General features: G+C 40.4%; 1 protein-coding gene and 1 long non-coding RNA gene across 11 annotated transcripts in view; one reads left to right on the top strand and one right to left on the bottom strand.

Moving 5' to 3' along the window:
• The window catches only part of LOC118249005 (uncharacterized), a 28,935-nt gene extending 23,512 nt beyond the window's left edge, over positions 1 to 5,423 (top strand). Inside the window, exons 5-6 of one of the 3 annotated variants that reach the window (XR_004778924.2) lie at positions 1,840 to 2,223; positions 3,236 to 4,823. This is a non-coding gene — a long non-coding RNA (uncharacterized LOC118249005). Of the gene's footprint in view, positions 1 to 1,839; positions 2,224 to 3,235; positions 4,824 to 5,285 lie in introns of those variants that run through there. The other 2 variants (XR_004778925.2, XR_004778926.2) reach the window with 2 other exon arrangements.
• MAPK10 (mitogen-activated protein kinase 10) overlaps positions 5,308 to 22,721 on the bottom strand; it is a 121,344-nt gene continuing 103,930 nt past the window's right edge. For 7 of the 8 annotated variants that reach the window (XM_035548491.2, XM_035548496.2, XM_035548476.2 and 4 more), the window contains 5 exons: positions 19,048 to 19,230; positions 17,039 to 17,163; positions 7,022 to 7,085; positions 6,358 to 6,435; positions 5,308 to 5,457 (listed from right to left, as the gene is read on the bottom strand). In XM_035548491.2, coding sequence (XP_035404384.1) covers positions 5,315 to 5,457; positions 6,358 to 6,435; positions 7,022 to 7,085; positions 17,039 to 17,163; positions 19,048 to 19,230 — 593 coding nt within the window. In that variant the 3' untranslated portion in view covers positions 5,308 to 5,314. Of the gene's footprint in view, positions 5,463 to 6,357; positions 6,436 to 7,021; positions 7,086 to 17,038; positions 17,164 to 19,047; positions 19,231 to 22,721 lie in introns of all 8 variants that reach the window. The other variant, XM_035548502.2, reaches the window with a different exon arrangement.

Raw genomic sequence — 22,721 nt, 5'->3', positions numbered from 1 at the left:
AAAAAAATCACCTTGAGCTTGCAGATAGGTAACCGTGTCCTTTGTAAAGTGGTGGAAGTTCAAATAAGCACAGCCATCAGATGCTTGAAGATGTGTGATTATGTTAGTTACAATTACACTCTTTATCCACAATGAGAATTTGGATCAAATATGAATACAATGGTGAAGTTTTAAAAATCACATCCATTTGCACTCCCTCTCTTTCTCGCGCGTACACACACACACTATAAATGTAAAGTAAATCACTAACCAGACTTCTTTTTTTTTGCCAGACCATTAAAAGGAAAGTCTAATTCTCCCCTGCAGGTTGCCTTACCGATTGCTGTCCCTGGAAGCACGCAGACTTTGTTGGAAAATGTATTTGTGTCATTGTTAGGCATGTTTGAATTCACATGAAAATTTAAAACATCAGTATATAGAAAGACCTAAAATTAGAATTATTCCATCATTTTAAATACTGCAATATTTATAATACAAGTAACTGTGGCTTTTAAAAGTTATTTTGAATTAAAATATTTCTAGTATATTTTACAATGATTTCAGGATATTCAAAACATAAAATATTTCCTTTTTTTTTTTTTGTTGAGGTGGGAAATTTGCTCAAACTGACTCCCTCAAGCAGTTTTCATCTTAACTGTTAGCATATTTTCATGAGACAGGACGTTGGGGGAAAAGAAATCTCTGTACTGTAGTGTTCATCGGTGAGCACCAATCCAAATCAATTTAGTAGCAGTATTTTCAAAAAAATCCTAAAGGCATGCCAACAAGTCTAATTTCTTCAGAATCATTATCCCAAAGGTAAAGCAATATATGTGAAGGTAAAACCTTACAGATGAATACTCCTAGTTATAAACTTAGAAGAGCGGTATAGTGACATTATCATCTGGCTTGGGTCATCTCTTGAGGCCAACATCATGCAGGAACTGATGATTTCCAGAAGAAAAACACCAGTGCACTAGGGAAGCACCTCATCAGGCTTTCTGTGGCTTCTTTTCCTTTTGACAAGTTACCATACTTGCACTCCATTTTAAGCTCTTTTTCATATAACACAGACTTGAAGATTCCTGTGTGTTTCTATGCTATGGAAATGGAGATAGTATGGGAGGATTCCCAACCACAGCATGATTTGCATAAATTACTTTGTGACCACCTCAAATAGATATCTGGAATCTCTGAAGATATGTTACATTCTAGCAGAATATATTCAAAACTCACAAGATACTATTCTGACTACTGAGTCAGCATCTGAAGAGTGATTTCAAAAATTATAAAAAATTTTGGATTGAAAACATACATAACCTTCCATCAATTTGAAGCAACTCAATACTTTTTCCTCATTTCAACTCACCAGTGAAAAAGAAAAGGGAAAGAGACCTCTTAGGAGCAATTCTGACCTTTTGTATTTTTTTTTCTCCAAATTTCTCATGCTATCCAGAAGTAGTCCACCTGAAAATAAAGCTGGAATGTTTATCAGTGACTTCTCTACCTTCTCAACACTATTTTTTGCTGCTAGTGCTCTGATTAGCCATGGATAATTACGATGCCTCTGTCGTTTTCCTTGCCCTGCTGATGGTTATCTGCATGGCTGAACTGAGCCACCCGGGACAGAACTTCTTAGACTATTCAGACACTTAAGATACAGCTAAGCTTTGTGGCATATTTTCAGAAATACCAAAGTGTCCAGCTGACATTTGTGCTGACAAACGATACACGCCTATGCCCTTCTGCCAATAGGCAGATTGCTGCTTCAGTGCCTAAATACTTTGAAAAATCTGTCATTAAATCTCTGTGTTTCACCCCCTTCCTACATCCCAGTAACGGTGGCAATTTTACTTACAGCTACAAACCTGAGACTGAGGTGAAATCACTACTCAAGTACTATGTGGTAACTTGATAATCTAGGAGGTAGACTTGAAAGATCACTGGCAAGAAAAAAAAAAAAGGATTTATCATGATCACACTGCACGGAACATTGGAATAATGAGCAGCAACACATAAAGAGAAGGGTCTCAAACTTCCAGCATCTGAAAGAAAAATACCTGTGCACCTTAGGGTAGCTACGGATTGTCATCACTGCCATCTATTATTCAAGGGTACTGCGTTCCTGTAAGATACCAGCTGACTGCACCAACCTCCCGGGCAAAGAAGAACAAAGGATACTGTTCCTACCTGATGGCTGCCACTTTGGTTTGGACAGGACCATACAAGGACCAGGACTGAAGGGTACTATTGCTTTTTTTTTTTTTGTCAATGGCTTTTTTTCTGCTGTCCAGTGTGGACAGCCCCAAGTCTCCTCCCACAGCTAGAGCTGTTCACCAAGGAGACTGACTAATTCAAGGATAGAACGAGATGCACTAATTGTTATAGGCCCCATTTCGACAAGGCACTTAAGCACATGCTTATGTCGATCACTGCTGAACAAAGGACAAAAAAAGCACATGCTACTTAGAAAATTAGATATGCATCCCTACAATCTCCACAAAATGTGTGTACAGCACTGGTGCTTAGCGGAATCTGGGCTTCTGGGAATAAAACTATATATGTTCTGTGTTGGGGGTTTACTTACTGCCCATCTGCAGGACATTTTCTGCGGTAACCGGTTCTCTCCCCAGCACTCACGAAATCAAACAAGACTAAATTATACCACTGGACTAAGTGTAGGGTTTTTTTGGCTTTGTCAGATAAAACACAGACGATCTGCAAGCATCCGTCTACTACAAATGGGTTTTCCGCTATTGCCTGTGCCACATCTCCATATTATCACTGGCGATGAGCTGTGATTATTCCTAATTCCTACATGCTACATCTGCTGTATTTTTGCAGTTCCACTTAGCTTTGAGAGTGGTTTGTTTTTTCCTTTTTTTTTTTCCCTTTTTTGTTAACACACTAAAATGGTGAAAAATAAGGAACTTAAAACAGATGCTAGATATCTGAACGTTACTAATATATACCTGTAATCATTTAAATCTGGAGGCGATACATTCCATTATTGCTAAGAAGTCACCCTTGGAGTTATTGCCTTCATACCTAACAAAGCATTGCTGTTTACCTTTGAATACTTCTATGATCACTGGCTTTCAAGTGAGCGTTACCTCACTGAATAACAACTTGATGCTTCATGGCTTAAGAGAGAATATTGCTAAATATTTTAGCAGTAGTAAATTATTGCTTTCACTATTACTGCTCTGAGTTTTCAGAAAATCACAGACCTAATTTCATTTTCAATTTTTTCCAGAAAAAATCTACCAAAAATATCCTTGGAGAAAAAAAATTACACCATTTCCTACAGCAATTTGGAGGCAGCTCAGATCCACCACCGGACTTGAAGCTACTTTTTATCCATTTCTCTCTTATCTTCCCTCGTCCCCACCCTGGAGAGAAGCTTTCTTTTTTGTTTTCTTTCCTTTGGAAGAAAAACTGACTTGCTACTCAAATTTTTTTTGTACTGCACAACAGTACGTTTGTAAGCCACCTAAAAGAACGCTTATATTTTCAGAGAATTTTGAATATGTAATAATGAGTGATTTTAAAGTATCCAATAATATATTCTAAAAAAAATCTTTTTGACTTTTGGAAAAGCATTCCAGTGTTATTATGTCATTTTGTTTTACATGGCACGCACTGGTAAGAGGAGAGATGACACAGATCTTAGTTAATTTCCAGCTCAGGTGATTATGCTCTTGCAGTGGAATATGCCAGTTGCTGTTTTAACTGGAAAAATATTCAGTTCCGAAATGGTATGTGTAGTTTTGCCATTCTCCGATACAAACACTTGCTGTCACTTACCACTGGGAAGCCTACGTATTCTGTGGCACAACCCGAGTTCTTTGGTGCTTGTCAGAACTGGACTCATCTGTATTCTTGTTTATTCTTACAACTCTTTGTTATTAGAGAACAGGAATACTAGACCCACTCACTGTGTGGATCTTGTCCATGTAACACAGCTGGTAAAACTTCCCAGGGAGTTAGGTGATTTGCCACGAGCAAGTAAACAGCCAAAAGCATCCAGGCCAGCCTGTTCTCTTAGTAGTGGAGGCTCCTGTAAGGGAATGATTAAAGGGAGAACAACCTCTAAGCCGCAAACACACTGAGAAGGAGAGGGTTGCAAATTTCCTTCATTTAACTCAGTAAAAACATACACATGAAATAAAATCAAATTTTGCATGTCCTTTTGACCAGTCTATCTGTTCCCCAACCTTGTCATACCCCCTAAGACATAAACATACCTGGAACTCACAGTAGTGAGCCTATTTGTAAACTAAGATGATAACTCACTCAATATTGACAGGAAGAGTTGCTTGCTGAGATGAATCTTTCTGGGCATAAACATGCATAAAAAACATTCATTCTTGTTCCCTGTAACCTGCAAAGATACATGTGCTTCCTTCTAACCTGGTCTTAGCCTGGCTTATCTGCTCTAAAAATCAGAACAATTCCTAATATTCACACACATTTTCATGTGCAGCTCTGTGGCATCTTCTTTCAATACAAATTGGTTATTATCTCAAAATATATATAACAAGTCTCAGCAGAAATTTTGGTGCTACATCTTCAAGTCTCTGAGGGACCCGCAGTTTGATGTGGTTATTTTCACTTCCACAAACCCTCATGCGAGATACGCAACCTCATCAATGACCAAGGAAATAGCCTATGTACTGGTAGTATCACGTAAGTATTTATGCAGTTCACCTGAAATGGGCCATTTAGTTGTGGAGCGCATACTGAGGATGTATGCAGGTGCGTGTGCTCCTGTAGGCACACAGCTGCATACATGGCCAGAAACCTATTGGCGTGTGTGTGTGTGCTATTTGTATAAGGAGAAAAACGCCTGTATATCCCTATCTGCCTCAGTGAGCAGAAGACAACAGAACAGGAAGTGAAGGCAGATATACACTCGGATGTTTTAGAGTGGTTACTGCACACCTTGTCATGCCAGTGTGAGAAGGACAGTTGCAAGTTGCTGGTTTTGCAGCCATTAATTTTGCATCTTACGGGGACAGACAAAAAAAACATGAATTAGAATAATCCGTTGTTTTTTTTTTACCCCCCAGTAAGCATCATTGGAAGAAGACCAAAGCAGAGCAACTATAAGTTAAATATACACTTGAGCTTAGCTGCATTACATAATTCTGTAGGAGAAGCAGGCTGGAAAGATTTTTTTGTGTTTTTTTTTTTTTTTCATTTAAATCTTTGTTTTTTGTGTTTTGTTTTTTTTTTTATTATTATTTCTCTTCATCTCTTAACTCCTGTTACTTTTTCCTCCTCAACTACATCATCCTCTGAAGAACGCTGGGTTTCGCAGGCAGGCGGCTAGTCACCTGCAACAACCGAGGGGTCCTGCAGAAGCTTCCAGGCTGCTGTCCGTGTCAGACGCCAGAGTTTGATCCGTGGACATGGATGAGATGTCATTGACAGATGAGGACGGAGGGAGGCTTTCACTGCTGTTCACTGCTGCACCTGTGCTACGAAAACGAACACCAATGTGATTAAACCTGAAACCCCACAACTTCTTGCAGTTTAGGAAAAGCAGAGAACACTTACCCTGTGGCAACAGGCATGTAAGTACACAGACCATCTTAAGCAACACTAAGCTGAATATGGACCATGCAAACTTCAGACATTAGGTAACACCCAACAAGATTTTACCAAGAAATTCTCGCCCTCGAGTCTGTTTTGAAGAGATGTAGCTCATATGATGTCTTATCATCACTCCACTTCTTATCTAGGCTTCTTAGAATTACAAAGCACCCAGCAATCAGTTGTCAGCTAGGATCACACAGGCATGAACATGATTCAAAAAAGGAGTAACAAACCAAATCAAGCCAGCAAAGCCTCCAGACGCTCTCATAAAAGCCTAGTTCTTGTAGGTACTTCAGTAGAATGGTGTGGCATCAAATCATGTAGTGACAGTGCAGAAATGAGTGCGGGGGAGGCAAAGCTGGGTTCTTCCCAAGCCCAGGATTTCAGTAGTGACAGTATTTTTGGGCATCCCACTTTACCTTTCCTTTGTAAAATGACAATAATACCATGTTTGAACCTTACAAATCACTCTGAATCTCTAAGATGAAAAATGAACCTGTATGAGAGTATCAGTAACACGATCCAACATTCATCACACCCATAAATATTATTAGGCGTTATTACTAGAGCAACTATGTCTCAAATACCAAGCAGACCTATTTTTGAGCGTTAACACTGCAGTTCTAGTAATCAAGCTCAACCCATTAAAAATGCTGAATTGCATTCAACTTCTGAAATGGATCTACATAACTGCTGGTGTAGGCCAAGTGCTTCAGTTACTTCCGTTTTCCTTTTGTCAGTACAGAGAACACACAGTTATTCAATGGGGCCGAGTACCTGAAGGAGAAGGCTGTCCTTTTACTACTCCATTTTTAGTTTTTTCTTCAGAATTCATTACTTCTTTGTAGATGAGTTCTGGAAGAGAGAATTGCAACAGTCACAAACAGAAACCAGTGCCTGTGATCAGGAACAACAAAATCAGGAAACAGCAGCCCTCCTATAGGTGCACTGGGGCTACCCTACGTTGTCTTCATGAGTCTGACAGCTCTACTTGCCTAAGACCTCACTCTTCCATTCCCTTCCTCTGTGACCACCTCTTTTTGGAGCTCAATTGAGACAAATTGGGTTAAACTAGAACACATTAATTGTTTAATGCTCCACTACCCAGAAATGAAGCAGCAGAGTAATACAGCATTATCAAGTATAAGAAAACTTCCGATCTATCACCCTGCTACACAGCACTCTCTTCGACAGATGATCAACTTGAATTTCAATGTAGCATTGTAATCTGCACTCCAGAGTTCATGTTAACCTGTGCAGATAACGGTGGTTCTCAGAACATTCCTTGTATCTTGTGTTTTCATTACAAAAGCACCAGTTTGCTGGTTTCACTTCTTGCTGTGATAGGAATTCTTTTGGCTTTAGAGATGCACTTGGTAGTGAGACATGGCTTATTTGCCACAGAAATACCCCTTTCCATATAATCCTAAATTGTGATTACCTTTCCATTCCTCGATTGTATGTTCCCTTTCATCCAGCTGTTTATCGTATATCTGGGGAGGCGGCTGCAAGAGAAATAAAACGATTTGTCAGATTGTTCTTTATATTGTAAATAACTAGGAGTAAAGATAAATTTTCCTCCCCCTCTTTGTAATCCGTCCCATTCATGCAAAAACACATGAACCATATCTGAATATTAAAGGAGTTAACAGTTCTGGAAATCAACACTTTATATAGAAGAAAACACGATACTTCTCCCTCTTCCTCTTTTAAACAAGAGGCATAGTTGCAGTGCAATAAGACCCTGGTCAATAATGCCATCATTCTGCTTGCACTGAGCCCGGAAATTCCACACACAGGTTGTCTTCACTGGCAGAGAAAGCACCAGACAAATAACAATCCTGATTAATTAGTAGTAACATTAACGTATTAACTTTTAAGTCACATGTTGGATACCAGACTTGCTGCTATACAATGTACCTTCTCAGAGTAAATCTAATTTTAAAGAATAGAATCTCCCTGCCAGAATTTCTGACCCATGTTCCAAATTCTCAAGCTTCTCAACAGACGTGGCCAAGCCCACTGCAAACAAGGGATGTTCCCAAACAGTGACATTTGTGTGCTGGGGCTAAAGACAAGGGAATGAGGTGAAGTCCTGGACTGCAGAGTCTCATGCCTGAGGAACGAGGGTCAACCTGAAACACATGCGGAAAGTTCAAGCGAGTCCCAGGCCTCAGCTGGGGTACCTCAGGTTTCACCACATCAGCAGGGTAAGATACAGCCACATAAGAAGGCTGAGTCCCAAAACAATGCCGCTGTATTCTCATTTAGCTTAACAATCCTGTCCCAGTCAGTCCTGAAGCTTTAAAAATCGATAAGACTCTCTGTGGAGACTCTCTGTTTCATGCTGTCAGGGAGCTGAACACTACCCAAGAGCACAGCGAGCCTCTCCACTGATTGACAGGGCACAGTAAGCTCGATCCTCTCAGCTGAGCCTACTGCACTACTGCTCAGCTGCTTGGCCAGCCCAGCACCTTGGACTTCCTAGCGGGGGAAAGCAGAGAACGCTTGGTGAAGGCACGGAAGCCCCAGGGGTTAGGAATTTAAAGAGGAGTTGCAGGAGCTGTCTGCTGGCTCTTGGCTTTTGGCAATAGCAGTGGGTGAGGCCTTACAGCCACTGTCTGAGGCACAGCGACAGACCCGCTGCTTCTCTGCCAGATGGAAGCCAAGCAAGTCAACCAAGCTGGACAGGAATATCCTGCAAGTACCTTCCTTTCTAAAGCTTCAGTGAGGTTACCCACAGTACAGGCTGTGGGTAAAATAACTCCTACCAAGCATAAACACTCTTTTTACACCGTCCATTGAAAAAGGGGTATTTCTCCCCTAGCCAGAAATAACGAGATTGATTCCTTCACTACTGTATGTCTCAAATGCGCAAATTACAGAATCAAAGGCAATGAGTGATCAGATGCACATTCCTGGCCTCAGTTCACACAACCACAAAATCTTTGGCTTATGTCTCCCCTAATTTATTTCAGCTATGTCTTAAGCAGGCATAATTGGTTAACAGTCAGGAAGAAAAGCTGCAGTCATTATTTCCTAGATCAACACATTCTGGAAAGGAAGGCATTTTCCAGGGAGAGAGCCCAAAACAATCGCACTCGTTACCAAACTCCTAGTTACTAGGGAAGCAACTGATTGAGGGTGAGCACCCAAACTCTGTATTTCACATGCTGTGGGATGCCAGAAACTGCACCTGCTCAGAGCTTCCCGCTGCTGTGCCATTGTTCATACTGCAGACTGGTACGTGTGAGCTAGGAGAACCCACGACTATGAGATGTGGCTCTTGGCAAGGATGTGAGAGCCAATGGTAACAAGCAGTCACCGTGATAATGAAACAAATAAGTGCCTCTGCTTCTCACAGGCAGGATGTATTTATTATCTCTAAAGCCTGCACAGAACACAGGTGAGGGGAGCTCCACTGAGAGGCCAGGCCAGCACCCTCTCACTGAAACAGCAAAGTTTCCCATCTGAATTTCCTTATTCAGGGAAACAAATCTTTAGGACTCGTTTAGGACATTTTCATTGATTCTGAGGCACAGCACTGAGCTGAGAATACCACAGCAGTTTGAGGAATTAAGTTTTCCTGCAATCCTCATTAATGTTAACAAGAACCACTGAGCTTAATGCATTACCATCAACCTAGATAATCCCCTTCAGGCTGACTGCTCAATTTCTGCTACTTTTTTTTTTTTAATTTTCTTTTTAACCAGCTTCTAAAATTAGAGGGAAGAGGAGAGGTTTGTGACACAGACGCTGTCACAGCAGTGAAGAAGACAGAGCAGCTGTCATACCTGGATCCTCCACTGGCACCTGAGTTCAGGCTTTACTTGGTGCAAAGGTTAGCCTAAAAATTACTTTCCTGCCTAACTCAAATGGCTGACAAAATAACTGAGCTCATCACTGTTCATTTTCTACATGGATACAGTGGCGGTACTATAGATACTCTAATACATCCTTCCTACAGCACATCCCAACTGAGAATTACATGCTAGTTGGTACATGTTTCAGAAAAAGTATCATCAGACTAGCATTAAAACAAAGCAGAGTAAAGACCAGGCCTATGGGTGGCAGCATCTAGCTTTTTTTAAACTGTTTTCTCCTCAAATCAAATTGATTTGTAGGCAATTGAATTTGCAACAATAACAAAGAAAACAGTCTATATGTGGAGGCAAAAGAGAAGGAAGGAATGGTATTTCCCTTGTATGTATTAATTGCTTGCTGTTTCAGTGGTTCTTGTGTTCTAAACTGTACCAATTTCTCAAGTATTTTTGCAGTGCGTTTAACTTTCATTGAATATAATAACAAAAAAATCAGGAAATACACATATGGGTCTTTTTCTAAATTATAAAAAAGGAAAAAAAAGGAACATTCTTCAAGTGGTCACACAAACAGGAGATAACTGGACTCACCGAACACCTTTCTAACATCCAGGAGGAAAAGCTTCTCACCAGGGTAAAAAAGCAAGACAAATATTGAGGCTGATGAATTCTTACTTCACTAAATCAACATGGACTGGTTTGTGTACGACTGCTAGGAAGTGAAGGGAATGGGCCTGAGCTCCCACGTGAATAAAGCAGCTCCCCTGCTACCCCTGCCTCTGCAGAGCTGGTGTCAGCACAGTGCAGACCTTAGGATGAGCTATTTTTAGAAAGCTTGGCAGGAAGAAAGCTTGCTTCTGCATCTGTTCCTGGCCTCGCAGGGTCTGGAGCAGTGATTGTGGAGCAGGGGACAAGGCAACGACAGAGCTGGCAATGTATAAAGACCAGAGGCACCAGAGGCTGTAAAAATGAATGGTGTGAGGTTAAACAATTGGTTATATGGCTTAGGTCCCCATAAAAGGTCAAGATAAACATTCCTTTGTGCTTTGCTACCCCTTCAGTTGTATGACTGATAACACTTATACATTTATTTTTGCAGCGCAAACAAGTACACCAGGGTGCTGTCAGAAGAGGCTTGAAGTCTCTCTGGCTAGAGAGGAAAATGTCAAGGGCTCTGCATTTCACCCAGTACTGCCTGGGGAGCCCACAGTTGGCTGGCTGTGGGCTCAGCTAGGGAGGCGGCAGAAGAGATGCCTCTGCCCGTGTGTTCCTTGGAGCCTGCAGAGCCTTTTGGAAATCTCACTCAGCCTGTAGTTTGCATCAAGGAAACAGTGGTCAGCTGAACTGTAAGGGTGCCATGCAGCAGGAGTCGAGGTTTCTTGGCTACATGCAGACAAGAGAACAGCTTGCAGATATGTTCCAGCAAGCTGGAAAACGCTTTAATTTGGTTTGGAAAAGGAAAAAAAAAAAAAAAAAAAAAGAAAGATCTCTTTCTTCTAAAACCACTAGTTCCCACTGACAATAGCAAAGACTGCTGCAGTAGCTCTGTTCAGCTTCCATAATTAATCAGCTATAAATGGATAGATGTTGCTGACTAGAGAAAATATCTGTACCCATGTACAAAGCAAAGCTGCAAATTTCTTTTGTGAGACAGCAGATGTGCACCACCGACCTCTGAGCAAAAACCCAAACCCTGCAACTGATTGCTAAAAGACCCTGTGGCAGATCACCAAAGAGTTCTGATACATCTGAATAAATACAGGGCTAAACAAGAGAAGAGAATACCAGAAAAGCTGCACAGCCTGACAGCCTTGATTTTGCCACTGAAACATCACCTGTAGTAAAGGTGACACTGAAGAAAAACCTTTGAAGTGTTTTTTGCCAAGGTCACAGAGCTCACGGGTAAGTAAGAGAAAGGTGATTTTTTTTCTTTTTCTTTTGGACAACCTATGACACTTGAAACTACTTTTGAACAGGTTGTATTTAACAGCTGGACATAGATTGTTTACAGACAAAATGCCGAAATGATAAAGCAGCAGTTTCTTTTTCAGATGGAGAGGACCTTGGGCTGAGATCCACCAACCAAGCTCTTCTCATAAGCACTGTAGGAAATGACATCACGTTAATAAAGGGTAAGATGCAGCAGCTTGACACACAGAGAAAAATCAACGATAATTCAGAACTCAGCCCCTCCCTCAGGGGTGGTTCTAGATGCAGACATATCCCAGTGTAACCAAGTCCTACGAAAATATAACCAGTGAAGAAAGCAGCGTGTGTTACAGTGAAAAGCAAATCCATAAAATACACCACTGTTGTAAAACTCTTACCAATGTAGAGAAATGCTTAAAAAGGACATTTTTAACATCTGCTCTCAGAGTTTTCTAAGAAATCTCACTTCTAATGGATATGTCAGATAACTATAGATGCAGTTAAATCTAAGTTGAATTTTGGTATCAGCTAATGGAAAGCAACAGATAATCATCTGCAACAAATTTTAATACCAGATTTGATCCATGGAATGGAGTGATATTGTTCCCAAGTAAGAACCAATATGAAATTATGCTGATATTCAAGAGATTGCAAAATGAAGCGATTCCTCCATCATTTATAGGTAAAAAGTTTGAAAGATTAAGTCCTAAGCAATTCTATTACCTAAGAATGGGATTTGATACTGATAAGCAGTTCTCTTCCCCCTTCTAAATCATCTCTAATGCCAGTGGTATGGAAAGAGTTAGACTGGAGACCAAGCTGCTCAAGCCAACACCTTCATAGAGAACAACCAGCACAACTGTTCTCAAGTTCACTTTCAGAGCTGCCCAGCTGGCAACGCTGAAGCTATTCTGAAGCACTTGCCTAGGAATTCATTCTACTGACATACTGCGTAAACGTTTTGGGATACAAACAGTGACATGCATACAGACACCACTGTATAAACATTAGGGGAGATATGAAAAACAAAGTATCAGATTTGGGACTTGCAGATAATCTCAATGCAGTGTAAGAATGCATAGCAACTTCAAAAAGGGAGCTGTATAAATGAAGAGTCTCAAGCACAACATTTTCAGACAAGAAAACAGAATTTAATAAGACATCAGGGAGCTATTGAGATTAGGTACAATAAACACAGTAAGTAGTCTATGTTTGTAGGCAAGGAATGTTAGAAATGTCTTTCCTAAAAAAAAAAAAAAAAGAATAGAGCACTTGAAGAGAGAAAAGGTATCATGTGTCTCATTTATTCATGGTAATAGTCCAAATATTGTTATGTAGCTAAACTAAATACCATACAAGGAGAGTAATAAATGTAAGCATATGTTTAAAAGTTGAGCCAAGACAGTTTCTTCATGTAGCATATAGGAGGATGGAACCTCTAATTGAAATATGAAATAAATTACTAAGGTCTCTCGGTTCCTAGTACAGATTTCCTGTGTAGTATCAATAAATGACAACTTCTCTTTGATCTCTGTTTGTCCCACATACAAATTCGGCGTGATGGTACCTTCCTGTGAGACACCAGTCAGGCTCAGCAGCGCTACAGATACTCGCAAATCCTTATGAGACTGGGAGGCTGTTTACTGGGCACAGTTCTTGGACTTACCTGAAATATCGGGGGCTGACTGCTACCAGACATGCTCTAAATCTAGGCTGGTAACAGATTTCAACAGTTCCAAAAATCTAAGGAATTCCACACAATCATAAACATACGTTACCTGTAGAGATATGTTTTTGTACTATTTTAAGACACATTTTAATTGTAATTGAGAAATCATCTTCTAAGTGAGTAACACTATTCAAATGAAATTTAGAGCAATAATGTACTCTTGGGAGAACCTATTGCTGCAATTTTTTATCAAAGTTACTGTGGCAAGCTGGGTGGGCTGAAAAGAAGCTGACTATCAAGCTTAATAGGTTGGACATGAGAATTTCCTCCAAGTCTGTTTATTCACTCCAAAGGTAAGTTTAATAACTGTGCAATGCCTGTTTCTAACTATGAATGCAACTGTTTCAGAGCTGTTATGGTCTTTGGATATGGTTTGTTCTTTGAACAAGTCTGTGGGAGAGTCACAGCACTGTTTATGTAACCTCATGCTGTTAGTGAAAAGCAAGTACCACGTCTGATAACAGTTTCTTCCTCTGCTTATTAGGGAATCACAACATGATATTTAAGGCAGACCAGAAAAGTATGATGTTGTTACATGTCAGGAGGAAAAAGGGTATTGCATTCCTACCACTGCCTATTTCTGTTAGAGTCTTTGCCCATTAGAATGAGACATAATAGTTTTATTGCCCCCAGACAGCCTGTGAAGGACCATAAACTTTTAATAGATGTGTAAAAAGGGATCGTAACTCTCTCGCTAGTCTGCTTTTTAACTGGACAGGGCTATTTTATCTGTTCCTCACACATTCAAAATGCCATAAACCTGGGCAGATGTAGAGGGTCATTACCTCCAGGTGAAACCTGGACACCAAATTCTCTTAACCATCTTCAGTGCTCTTCGCAGTTTACTCCAACATACACTGACACTTCATGACACTGCAATAGCTCACTTCAAAACGCCTGTCACACAAAATGCTTTCTGTTACCTCTTCTGCCAGGCCTCTGAACCAAATGAACCTTGTACAGCAGACAACTAGCTGCTTTTGATGAAGACCAGACCTTCAGTCGTGTGATGAAAGCCCTCACCCTATGGAGAAGTGCTTATCAAGTGCTACAAAAGGGAGGATGCAGTAAACATGAGCAGATGCAACACAGTGCAGTACTGTGAGAGGTTCAACACAACCAAGTGAGCAAAAGCATCTCCACTGCTCACTTGACTGGTGCTCTGCTCTCAGTTTCCATGGCCTGTGCTCTTGCACGGCAATCTGTGAAAGAATGGGGTTGTTTCATGCTGTGAACAATGAAGGAAAACTCATTTAGGTAGCAGATGCTCCTCTGCAAACTTTCCCTAAGCAAATGGCAGAATATTCTTCTTGGCTACTCCATTCTCTCTCCCTGTCCTCCCTCCAGTCAATCCTTTCCTTGCGTGTCCTCTTTGCAGGAAACAGCTAAGGCCCCTATTTTACCCTCTGGCACCTAGTCCATTAAATGGATGCAAATCTCTGCACTTCTCCTCTGGAGGCAGGGCCAACCTAAGAGAAAGCAAAGCAAAAACCACAGTGTGTAGCTGGTGCCTCTCCAACGTGGGATGATGCAATGTAAAATCTGGCTTACACCTCTTCTTTTCCCTTCTCAAACAATAAAGCTATTATTTGTAATGTAATAGGCAGGTATATCCCCAAATACAATGTATTTCCTTGTGTAAAGGAAGAGAAGAAAAGATTGAGATTACTGTAGTACCTATTAAGCTTCTGTAAAGTGCTCCTGATCCCTCTGGCCTGAGAGGAGATCTGATCCACTTCACCTCTTCATCACACCAGAGTGATGCAACTCAACTTGGGTAAGAACCCAGGCAACAGAGAATCGAAGTGTTGAGCTTTTCTTGAGTCAAAACCAGGCTTTTCAAAAATGTCCGTCTCTAAAGCTTTGTTTTCAGACAGGAAAAATAGACCTGTGCACCTTGGATAAAACCAGTTACAGAAGGCAGACACTGACTTAAGAGAAGACTCGCTTAATTGTAAAAAACAAAACAAACACACATCAAAAAAAAAAATGACCGGCACCAGGACAGTTTGTTTTGTTTTGTTTTTTTTTAAGTGCAAGCAATTACTGCCTAGTAAGAGTCATGATTACTTCCACAAAAATCCACCAAACAGTCTGGACAAAAGAAAAACCTGACTAACTGCAATTTGTCTAGTGAAACAAATGCCCAACATGTTGTAAGTGTTGTAAATGTTTTTAGCAAAGATCATCTTGGTTTAAAGATAACGCAACAAATGCTTCAGAAATGGCCAACATATTTAAAATAGCATGCCTGAATTTCAATGTGAAATAAGCAAAAAGAATGGAAAACAAGTGTAGAACAGAATACCGAGAGAAAATGCAAAATGCATTAACTGGTTTATCAGGTAATGGAAACAGCAAAGGGTCAAAATAGTCCAATTTCCTGATAATTAAAATACAAGAATAGCTTTAAGAGACAGAGAAGAGTTGAGCAAATGCTGCAAAGTATATTATTTAGAAAAGAATGACTACTGTGCTCCACACATGGCTTTATTATTATCAAAGTTTGCAAGAGAAAGCACCACAATGTCTATTCATGCACAGATACTGTTCCTCTGGTTGTAAGTCTTCCAGTCAGGGAACACAAGCCATTTCACGCAGCTTTGTACACACTGAGAACAGAAATCTTACAATAGCAGACTCACCTCAGAGTTATTAACGTTAGCATAAAATATTTGTCAACTAATTCCAATAACGAACGTAGATTTTGAAACTATCCGTGGATAATAAGAAAAAAATGGGGCTAAATGGTTTGAATAAAGGCAAGATCAGGAGGTATGACAGCACAGTGCCTGTAAGTAAAAGACTTATCTGAGTTCTTTTCACATCAGAGTAGTTCCTTAATACGGAAGTAATGCATGAAAATACAACTTAATTACCTGTTAATAGAATGAGACCTGCAAGAGGGATATTAAACTGGAACAGGCATGTTGGGGTGTAACATATATCAGCATATCATATGTTAGAACCTCAGAGTGACTGAACTTCTTTAAAAAAAAAAAAAAAGCAAGTGCACAAAATCGAAAGGCTTTCCAAATAGCAGAGCCATCCCCTCTAAAGCATCCCTAAGTAATACACTCTGCAAAAAGCTTACGCAATGGAAATTCGGTGTTTTTCTCATGTTTTCCATTTACTCTTCCTTCAAGGTCACTGCTCTTTTAAGAACATACACTGAATTGGAACATGTCTCTGAACAGCAATGACTGAAATTTGCAGGGATCAGGGTCTTACCTGCCTGTTGTGATAAGTAACATTTCCAAACCTGCTGCAAGATTGGGCTCTGTTTCCATGCACTGTTAGGGAACATCTCTGAATTTATACCTATTCATACCACGCCACTGAAGTACCTACAGATTGCACTGATTCCTGTTAACACCAGCCTGATCAAGGCATGCAGGGAGGTGAATGAAGCATGACAAGACAAAGAAAAATTCAGTTTCAACTTCTTTGCCTGCAGTATATGTGGTACCAAACACTGAACTGTCACCCAGGAAATCACATGAGCCTCTGCCTCAGTTTAGTAATATATATCCCACTAAGATTTCAAGATTTTGTATTGTTTTGTTTGATTCTCCTCTTCTGCACATACATCCTTGAAAATAAATACAAGTGATGCTTACTGTTTTCCACATGGTCAGGTTTATAAAGAAAGATAACTTTTTTTTTTTTTTGCCAGACTGTTATATAGCTAGAAAAAACAGGTGAGCTACTGCTTCAAAATACTCTTCCCATCTTGACTAGAAGAGAGCAGAAAATGGCTTCATGTACTTAAAACTTTTTTTATTTCTTCTATCTATTGTCAGTTAATTTAACAAACAGATGCATTGTGTCCCAACAGATACAATTTCACATGAATCCAGAGACTACCACAACATCGTTTCTTATAGCATGTTTGTTATCAAGCTGCTATAAAGCAGGAGAAAAACATGAACCACATCTACATTTTGCAGTCTGAAATAAGGAATCACATCTGACTTACCGCCTCCACTTCTGCTGGGTCATACCAGACGTTAATGTATGGATGCTGTAAGGCTTCATCTACTGATATTCGCTTAGCCGGATCAATGACTAGCATCTTTGATAAAAGGTCCCTGGCTTGGCTGGCTAGAACAATGAAATCAGACAAAAACGGTTATTAGTACGAGAAATCAACGCCACCAGAGAAAGGTGAATTGGACTATGGAATGATGCAGCCCTTCTAGAGATTGCTTACAGGTACTTCTGCCCCCTCCCTTGTTAGGGCAAGAGCTCTTCAGTAACCACCATTAGGCTGCATTCATTAGAAAGGTGCCAACTTCAGGCCAGCATGCCAGAAGTGCCCTAGCAGGCTTCACTGAAATTTTACATGCTGTGGGCAGATTAAATGTACAAAGCTGACTAATACAACTCAAGTTCATTTTTCTTGGGTATCTGAATTACTGCCAGGATCAGGAAATAAGCTGGCAGAATGAAGTATAAAACCATGACACTTGTAAATCAAAACCTGAAACTTACATGTACTCTTAAGGTGGTTCAGAAAAACATTGAAACTTATCTGTGCTTTTTCACATAGCCCTCCGGGAGCCATTAAAATCTCCTGTTTGGAGATTTTAATAAATATCATCAAACCCCTTGTTAAAAAAAAAATCAGCAACTTTCTTTGCTATTGCTACTAGTGTAGTGTTCAATTCCATGCTCAAAATAGTTTACTATATATCACACAACAGAGAACTTGAAAGAAAGAAGAATGTAAAAGAGGTATCAAGTGCAAAATGTTATTAGGTTTCCCATCTCACACAATCCTGCTATCAAATGAAACTGTTAACATTTCTTACTGAACTATTTAAGCAGGAAGTGGGATGATACAGTGATGCACCAGCAGAACTCTTGTAATGCACTGTTTCTTGCTCTGACACTGTATCTTTAGAAGGACCATTCAGTTTGCTTAAATGCATGTGCTTCCTGTATCCAAAAGTAACAGCGCACTTTGCGGCTGCTGTTCATCAGTTCCAAATCCATGAAAATTTATTTGTTCAAATTTATTGTAGGAGGAGTATGGAATTCTGTGTATCCCAAAGCATTCACTCAGACCTTCACTTGGCTCCTAGAGCTGAGACAGCAGCCTTGCTACCAAACAGCTGCTAATGGGAAGGGTTCTCTGGGAAATGGAAAGACATCTCAATTGCAAGCAATTGAAGATCATTACAGGCCACTGTAGTAAGCAACCCAAAGTACTCAAGAGGTGCAAAACAGATACACAGCACAAGCTGGTAGGTGTTCTAGAGCTGCAGTGAGAAATCCTTTTCATCCTAAGCACACATTAATCAGTCTTTCCAGTTGGAGATAGAAGTCGTGTTGAAGTAAACCATGGCTTCAAAATATGATTAAGGCCATCACAAAACATGTCAGTGTATATATTGTAGAGCAGCATATCTAGTCGCACCAGAATTAAGTTACTGCTCAGCTTTACATGTCAAAACGGAACCATAGCATTTTTCAAAATAAGAAATCCACCCACAACACATATTAAACCTCAGCTATATCAAGACCATTTTGGCTGATGTTGCTGATAACTTTCCGTTGTCCAGGAAAGGCAGAGCTACGAGGCAGGCACCTGGCCAAACTGGTCCTTTCTAGTTTAAAAGAAAAGCGTGCAAGTGTTGAGATGTTGTGATGAAAGCTCTCATTTTCCTTTGTGCTACAAGTTTTAGCAAGAGAATAAAGGAACACCACAGTTCCTCACGATACAGAAGTACCATAAAGAACAAACACCATGTGGTTATGCTTGACACGTTAATCAGTGACAATGCAGACTTCCTTGGCTGCCCAAGCACCAGGTTCTCCAAAAATCACTTCCAAAAGCTGCCTCTCAGCTCAACATAAGAATTCACTCGTCTCCGCAACTAAATGCATTAAGAAGGAATACAACTAGAGAGAAGAAAAATTGGGAAAATCCTTCCTCGCACTGCGGCTGTTCACATGTTAACTGTGGTCCTTTATCAGACATACCTTTGAGTTTGTTGTGTTCCGAGTCAGCTGGGAAGAGAGAGTCTGGAAAAAGTTTGGGGAAGGTGAGGCCAGCGTACTTGGGTCTGTTCTCAACATAGTTCCGTACCGTCGGCTGCAGCTTCTTCATAAATTCTGGACAGGGCGTTCCCAGCTGCTCGATAACTTTATTCCACTGATCAATATCTGAACATAAGTAATTAAGGAAAACAAAACACAAACCCCAGTCTCCTGGCCTTTCTACACAGTCACTCCCTGGGAATCCTCAGAGGTGTCCACTCCCTTCATAAAATCTTTGCAGCTGCTACCTTTTCGCATCATTATGCCTCCAAGTCCTACTGCCTGCAAAGGGCACAACTCTCTCCCATGTCTACGTTAAGTGAAGGTGTTGTGCAAATCCCAAACCAACAAGTATGGGGAAATACACAGCCTGCTCTCTTGAGATCGTCACCAGCAGCTTGCTCCCCTTCTCCTGCACACCTGTGTGTCGCTCCAGCTGCACGGGCACAGAAGGGCACTGCAATGTAGTCGCACAGCCTCTGTGCTGTCAGTGCAAAGCAAGGCCCAGCTGACACAAACCACAGAAAAGGAGTTCTGCCTGGGACACAAGTCGCCCTCTACTCACCTGCTTTATGCCACTATGACTACTCTCCTGGATAACTTAATTAGTAATAATTGTACTAAAACCACCCATCTGAAGCCCCCCAAAAGCGATTTGTTAGATGTCATAAGAATTTACCGGGACTCACTGTCTGTAGATGAATGATGCCTTGGGTATAGACAGATGTTTCTCTTTAACGCCACTGTGATGGCTATCTTGCTAAACTGTGACTAATAAGAAACAGGCTTTCATGCTTAGAAACAAATCTTATTACAGGCAATTTGTACTGAGCATTTTCTTCTTCTTTTTTCTCTGTTTTTGTTTTCTTGAGACAACAATTACACAGCTGATAAATGATTTGAAGCTCTTCCAGCCACATTCAGAACAACCGCGCCAACAAAAAAAGTTAAGTGACTAACTGGAAGGTCAGTACCATCTCTACACTGCTCTCATTCACAGTGCTGAGAATCTGATGATAACATGAAAAAAAGGAATACCACGTGCAGACATGTTTACATTTATGCTAAGAAATGTGGTGCAGGGTGCTTTGTAAGAACATACTGGAAATAAGCTTTTAAGAGACAAACATCTAAAGCATTTCAGCACAGGAAGAGGGTTTTTATTCTTCATGTACATTACTGTTGTCATGACTGTCTTAACCGTGAAGGAGTTTCCCACATACCAGACAATTCCTCACAATCTAAGAGACAAATCAGGTCCATGGGATGGAGGTAACATGAAATAAACATGAGGCGGCAAAAAGCAGATTTTTGGTGCAGAAGCTATTTCAGATTTTCAAAGAAGTGTTCCAGCTTAGAGAACCAGAGATTTAGGATTCTCACATAGTTTGAAAACCCATCAAAGAGATTTGCTTGAAGTTTCTTACTAAGTTTGGGTTTGCCTGAAATGTCTTATTTGAAAAAAATCAAATATATTATAAAATTGAAGCCTTTCTAATCAAAAGCATGTAAAGGGATGAAAGGAATTTAAATGTGCTTTAAAAAGGCTCTAACAGTGTTTTGAATTATTTTTATTCCAACTCAAAAGAGTTGTTAAAAACAGTAGTGGTCTCTGAAAACTTTCCAACAAACTGGCATTTATTAAACTAGAAATATTCATGTAGAGCAACTCCCCTCACCCATTCTAAAAGTTGTATGTATCTTGTGTTGTCTGTGAAAACTATCTTGTCCTAAACAGAAAATGAAAGAAATGCAACAACAAAAAAAATAGTCAATTCTACAGCTGCTTGAAGAGCAGCCCAAGTATTTCATTTAAAAAAAATCAATACAAAGTCACGTTTGGCATTTTTGATTTGTACTCCAGTGGCACACTTGCCTGTGTACTGGCTTGACCATTTCAGGGGCAGGTCTTCCTGAGGCATGTTAAACCAGGGCGTAAGTGCATTGCAGAGCAGTGCAGAGAATACAAAACGGCAGCAGTGGCAGCTGTGCCAGGAAAGCCACGCTTGGAGGCCATGGCTGGAAGCGGTACCGTGCAGACTGAATGAAGGCTGTCGGGTGAGCGGGGGCAAACGTAGGGCCTGCTTCAAGGTGGCAGTGCAAAGCTTGCACTTGTACTGGATGCAAGGGTGCATGAAGAAGGCAACTCCCAGCTCAGCCGGCATGGGGATGGGAGTGCAGCCCTGCAATGTCAGGCATTGGCCACAGCAACCACAAGGATTGCTTTTGTGTAACTGAGTGATCAAAGCAGATAACTGGGCTTCTTCACCATGTCCTTATACACCAGTCACCTCAGCTATCGCTTGCCCCAAAAACAGCATCAAGGAAAATGCATCAACTGTGCATGGTACCACCTGCACTTGAGAGAGAAGAAAGTATCTCACATGCATTTGTTAGCTGCTGTGTGGCACAAACACTGGCACGAGGATGACTACACAAAATTACAGCAAAGAAATGGAAGTTTCTTAAAATTTAAGAAATTGAATACAGTTCTGAAGTGTGTATCTTCTGAATTGATAACTGTATTTCTACAGTTTCACAAAAAATAACTTGTGATTGAAAAACAAAGTTCACAGATTGTCTTTGTGCTTAAAATAGCCAACCTCAAAATAGTAATAATTTTTCCCCTTCTAATATTTTGACTACATGAATTACACTTTTTTTTTTGAGTCAGTAATTAGATTTTCCGATGTTCAACAGTACAGCTTTGCAGGAGATACTGTTTGAACTAGGATGGTTTAGCTCTACTCAAACAGAACTAACAGAAAATCTCCTGTTGCAAAACTCATGGCCAATGTCCACAGACCAATCACTGCTTTTCCATGTTACCAAGGGTCTCTTCTGCAAATCCTTCTCAAACACATCTGTGCACTGTCAAGTAGAAAATGCACGTTACCTAGCAAAATGCGATATTTTATATATGCAATATTTTATTATATTTATAACAGGACTTTTGTAGTTGTGCTGGATGGCAGTGGTGACAGCAGGAAATCACTGCCCAACAGACTGGAACCCACCAGCACATTTATACTGCTTTTACTGTGCTGGAGCAGGATTTGCGCTTTCTGGTTTAACATGCTTCTGCTGGAGAGGGGTACAACAAGAGCACATCCAATATTTGTTTTATTTTTAAATGTAAGGACCATGAACATGACATGGTCACAGGGCTCCTCCTTCACAACAGATGGACAGGGTAAATTAATCTTATTACTATGTCAAAAACCTCATGGAAGTGCCTGATAAGTTTTTTTCCGTGAATGTGCAGGTTTCACCAAGGAAAACTGACTGCATTGCTTAGGATCCAAATTTTTGGTGCACCCAACCTGTCAAATTAGAATAATTACTCTGAGCAGCTCTGTATTTCTCCCTCTGACACCAAACTGTACCAACAACTGCAAAGCTGATAGCTCAATCCACTTTTACCTTTGAAATTGGAATTCTCTCTCTCTCAATCCCCTACTCAAGAAAACCAACCAACCAACTTCACTGTGGGATATGCCAGTGCCAGACATCTATTTTTCCCCACAGCCCTGTAATTTACAAACAGATGTCAACACAATTTATAATAAACACAGAAGAAATACAAAGTGGTAACATTTGACAAGACAAAAAATATG

This window comes from Cygnus atratus, chromosome 4, assembly GCF_013377495.2.
Source record: "Cygnus atratus isolate AKBS03 ecotype Queensland, Australia chromosome 4, CAtr_DNAZoo_HiC_assembly, whole genome shotgun sequence".
NCBI classification, from domain to species: Eukaryota; Metazoa; Chordata; class Aves; order Anseriformes; family Anatidae; genus Cygnus; species Cygnus atratus.
Note: the sequence above shows the minus strand (reverse complement) of the source record. Positions and strands in the feature narration are given on the sequence as shown.